Below are 4,257 nucleotides of genomic sequence, written 5' to 3'. Positions count from 1 at the left end.
TGGTGGTATCACCAGTAGGGTTTTGAGGAGCTTTAGTGGTGACTCACCACCAGGTAGAGGGACACAACCTTGGCGGATCACCTCCACCTCACACATCACCAAGGCGTCTTCCCGGTTGGGGATGAAGATGGAGACGTAACGACCGCGAAGACCGTGGCAGCAGATGGTGTTGAGTGAACCAGGGTTGGTGTCTGTGATGATGCCACAACTACCAGGAGAAGAAGGAAGAAAGATGAGTGAGATGATCCAGCGTGGTCCTGGTGTGCTGATGGGTGGCATCTCTTGGAGCTCACACCGGGTTGCGTCGTCCACGATCAACCAAGGAATCACCGACGTGGATCTCGGCGCCTTTCAACCTCTCCCAGCAGCAATCGTCACGGTTCTTCACCACCACGGCGTAGACCTTGTGTTGGTGGCCCAGATCCACGCGCCACCAGGGTTCCAGCTCCTCCGTGGTGTGGCTGCAGGAACCGTGTTCCCAGTTCCCATCCCTGTTCCCATCTACGGCGTTGGCAGCACCGCTACTGGTGTCCAAGATGGAGGATTGAGTGGCCGGGCGACCCACGGCCACGTTTTGAGCTGTGGGGACAATCAAGATGGTGGTGACACGTCACCTAAAGACCTTCCCGGTGTTGCTGGTGACACTGGTGTCCCCAGAGCTCACTCACCTCCTGGTAACACGGCACAACCTTGCTCCACCACCTCCACCTCACACAAACTCAACCGTTCCTCCCGCCCGGGGATGGTGACGGTGACGTAGCGACCACGTAACCCACGGCAGCAGATGGTGCTGGTGGAACCGGGACCGGTGTCCGTGATGGTGCCACATCTGCAGGGATGAAGATGATGAGGATGAGGATGATGAGGATGAGCAACCGCGTGCCGTGGGGTTGGTGGAGCCACACTCACACGGGGTTGTTGGTCCCGTAACCGGCGAGAGAATCTCCAACGTGGACCTGGGCACCTTTCAAGCGGTGCCAGCAGCAATCCAAGCGGTTCCTCACCACCACGGCTGCCACGGCGAGACGTCGGCCTAGATCCACCATCCACCATGGTTCCAGTTCCTTCTGGGTTTGAGAACAAGAGCCGTGTCTCCAGGTCCCATCCCTGTTCCCATCCACGGCGTTGATGGCGTTACCGACCCGGTTGACCGAAGAAGATTGTGCCACCGGGCGCCGTAGGGCCAAGTTTTGAGCTGAGGGACAACATCATGAGATGGTGACACCAAGGTTGGGTTCTCACCATCATGGTTGGACATCACACCACGGGGGGATGGAGCTAGAGCTGTGGATTGGCCTTTCCTCACCCCTCATACCACGTCCCGGCACAACTGATGTCCCATGGGACACGTGTGACATCCCTGTCCACCACCCCAGGACCACCACGCTCTCCAGGATGGCTCAGGGAGGTCAGAGCTTGCTGGGAATGATCCAGCACCCACCAGGTCTCTACCATGGGGAGATCTTTTGGTTCTTACCACCAGGAGGGGGGACACAGCTCTGTGATGTCACCTCCACCTCGCAGAGGACCAGGAAATCCTCCCGACCGGGGATGATGATGGAGATGTAACGACCCATCAACCCGTTGCAGCAGATGGTGGTGGTGGAACCAGGACCGGTGTCCAAGATGACCCCACAACTGCCAAGAAGGAACCATAATGGTTACAACCGGTGGTAGAACCTCATACCAAGGTGGGGGTGACACCTCACCATGGTCCCCACTCACACTGGGTTGCGTTTGCCATGGTCAGCCAAGGAGTCACCAACATGAACTTGAGCACCAAGAAGACTCTCCCAGCAGCAATCGCCACGGTTGGTGACGGTGACGGCGTAGACGGCGTGTCGGTGACCCAGGTCTACGTGCCACCAGGGTTCCAACTCCTTCTCTGTGTGGGAACAGGAGCCACGTTCCCAGTCGGTGTCACCGTTGCCATCCACGGCGTTGACGGCCACGCTGATGACGTTGAGCGTTGAGGATTGAGCGACGGCGCGACCTCGGGCCACGTTGGGAGCTGGAGTTCACCAAAGTCACCAGTGCTGGTTACTTCTTGGTCAACTCATTGTCACCCCACCCACCACAGCTCCTCACCTCCAGGAAGGGGGATGCAACCATCCAACACCACCTCCACCTCACACACCACCAACGTGTCCACTCGACCGGGGATGAGGATGGAGACGTAGCGACCCAACAGCCCAGGGCAGCAGATGGTGCTGAGGGAACCGGGACCGGCGTCCGTGATGGTGCCACAGCTACCGGGAGGGAGGAGGAGATGTAGGTCAGGAGATGGTGGCACCAACCTGGTGGTGATGTCACCAAACACCCAACCAGGAAGAAGGAAGAGATGTAGGTCAGGAGATGGTGGCACCAACGTGGTGGTGGTGGAACCAACCTGGTGGTGATGCCACCACCCAACCCTTGGTTTTCAAGTACCAGGAAGAAGGAAGAGATGGTGGCACCAGGAGATGGTGACACCAGTGTGGTGGTGATGCCACCACCCACCCAACTGAGAAGAAGGAAGAGATGTAGCTCAGGAGATGGTGCTGATGCAACCACCCAACCCTTGGATTACAACTATGGAGATGGAGGAAGACAAGAAGCTCAGGAGATGGTGGCACCAACGTGCTGGTGATGATGCCACCACCCACCCAACTGGGAAGAAGAGATGTAGCTCAGGAGATGGTGGCACCAACGTGCTGGTGATGATGCCACCACCCACCCAACTGGGAAGAAGAGATGTAGCTCAGGAGATGGTGATGATGCCACCACCCAACCCTTGGTTTCCAAGTACCAGGAAGGAGGAGGAGATGTAGCTCAGGAGATGGTGGCACCAACATGGTGATGATGCCACCACCCACCCAACCGGGAAGAAAGAAGAGATGTAGCTCAGATGATGCCACCACCCAACCCTTGGTTTACAACTATGGAGATGGAGGAAGAGAAGCTCAGCAGATGGTGGCACCAACCTGGTGATGATGCCACCACCCAACCCTTGGGTGTTTGGACTCACATGGGGTTGTCTTTCCCGCGCTCGGCCGGCGCGTCCCCGACGTGGACTTGGGCTCCTCGTAACCGTTGCCAACAACAATCCTGTCGGTTCTTCACCACCACGGCCGCCACCGCCCGGCGTCCACCCAGGTCCACGCTCCACCACGGTTCCCGTTCCATCAACGTACGGGCACAAGAACCGTGGTGCCAAACCCCGTCCCTGTTGCCGTCAACCGCATTGGCCGCCATGCTGATGTTGGGGAAGATGGTGGACTGCTTGGCCGGGCGTCCCAGCGCCGCGTTATGAGCTATCAAGGAGATGGATCAACCCATCACCGTGGTGTCTTGGTGAGGTTGTCTCACCAGGTGTCACCCTAAGGGATGGTGAAAGGTTGGGACTCACCAGATGGTGGGATGAGACAGTTTTGGTTGGTCACATCCTGTGCCAGGATCTCACCGAGAAGGAGCAAAGCCCAGGGCAGGGTCATGATGTGGTGGTGGTGGAGAAATAAGGACCTGATGGTTGGGGACAACCAGTTCCTTGGTTGTACCATAAGACCCACCAGGTTGAGGAGCCCTCACTGGTGTCTTCTCGATGCTCCAACTACCGGCACAACTTCACCGTCACCGTCAGGTCGTTGGGAAGAGCTGAAGGGTAGAAGATGAAGAGGAAACCTCTGGTGTTGTGGTCAACCCTTGATCTTCACCGTCACCCTCACGTCGTTGGGAAGAGCTGAAGGGTAGAAGATGAAGAGGAAACCTCTGGTGTTGTGGTCAACCCTTGATCTTCACCGTCACCCTCACGTCGTTGGGAAGAGCTGAAGGGTAGAAGATGAGGAGGAAACCTCTGGTGTTGTGGTCAACCCTTGATCTTCACCGCCTGTGCCGTGATCCGTGCCGGGAGCTGGGATATCTTCCAAGGAAGGAGGTGGGATGAAGGTTGAACGTTGAAGGTTTGTCCTGGTTCCACCATCATCTCCACCAGTTAATGTTTAAACAGAGTTTTGGCAACGTGATTTGGTTCAACGTGACCTTCTGGGACTGTAGGAGACACCGAGCCAAGGAGGGGACAACCCATCCCAGTATCAGGAGGGAACTGGGGCGTGATGTTCTCCAGTTGGAAACCGGTTTCTACTCCAGCTTTACTGGGTTTGGTTGTTGAAGTGGTGCTGGTGGGTGAGAATCAAACTGGTTTTGGTGGGGGGGACACACCACCCAAACCAGTTTGATGGAGAAGGAGGTGACCCTGCTGGAGAGTTGGGTGCTGGGGGG

At 57.1% G+C, this 4,257-nt stretch overlaps 1 protein-coding gene across 1 annotated transcript in view; it reads right to left on the bottom strand.

Annotated features, from left to right (window-relative positions):
* The window catches only part of LOC104522774 (uncharacterized), a gene marked incomplete at its 3' end in the record, with an annotated part of 3,610 nt that extends 376 nt beyond the window's left edge, over window positions 1-3,234 (bottom strand). The window contains exons 1-9 of the mRNA XM_029084308.1: window positions 3,008-3,234; window positions 2,110-2,249; window positions 1,726-2,011; window positions 1,478-1,638; window positions 910-1,195; window positions 700-829; window positions 623-668; window positions 294-579; window positions 48-208 (exon numbers count right to left, since the gene is read on the bottom strand). Of these exons, the coding sequence (XP_028940141.1) occupies window positions 48-208; window positions 294-579; window positions 623-668; window positions 700-829; window positions 910-1,195; window positions 1,478-1,638; window positions 1,726-2,011; window positions 2,110-2,249; window positions 3,008-3,234 (1,723 nt within the window). The remainder of the gene's footprint in view (window positions 1-47; window positions 209-293; window positions 580-622; window positions 669-699; window positions 830-909; window positions 1,196-1,477; window positions 1,639-1,725; window positions 2,012-2,109; window positions 2,250-3,007) is intronic.
* Window positions 3,235-4,257: the final 1,023 nt, after the last annotated feature.

This window comes from Antrostomus carolinensis, unplaced genomic scaffold (genome assembly GCF_000700745.2).
Source record: "Antrostomus carolinensis isolate BGI_N321 unplaced genomic scaffold, ASM70074v2 scaffold34933, whole genome shotgun sequence".
Lineage (NCBI taxonomy): Eukaryota > Metazoa > Chordata > Aves > Caprimulgiformes > Caprimulgidae > Antrostomus > Antrostomus carolinensis.
The sequence above is the reverse complement of the archived record's forward strand: the minus strand, read 5'-3'. Positions and strand labels throughout refer to the sequence as shown.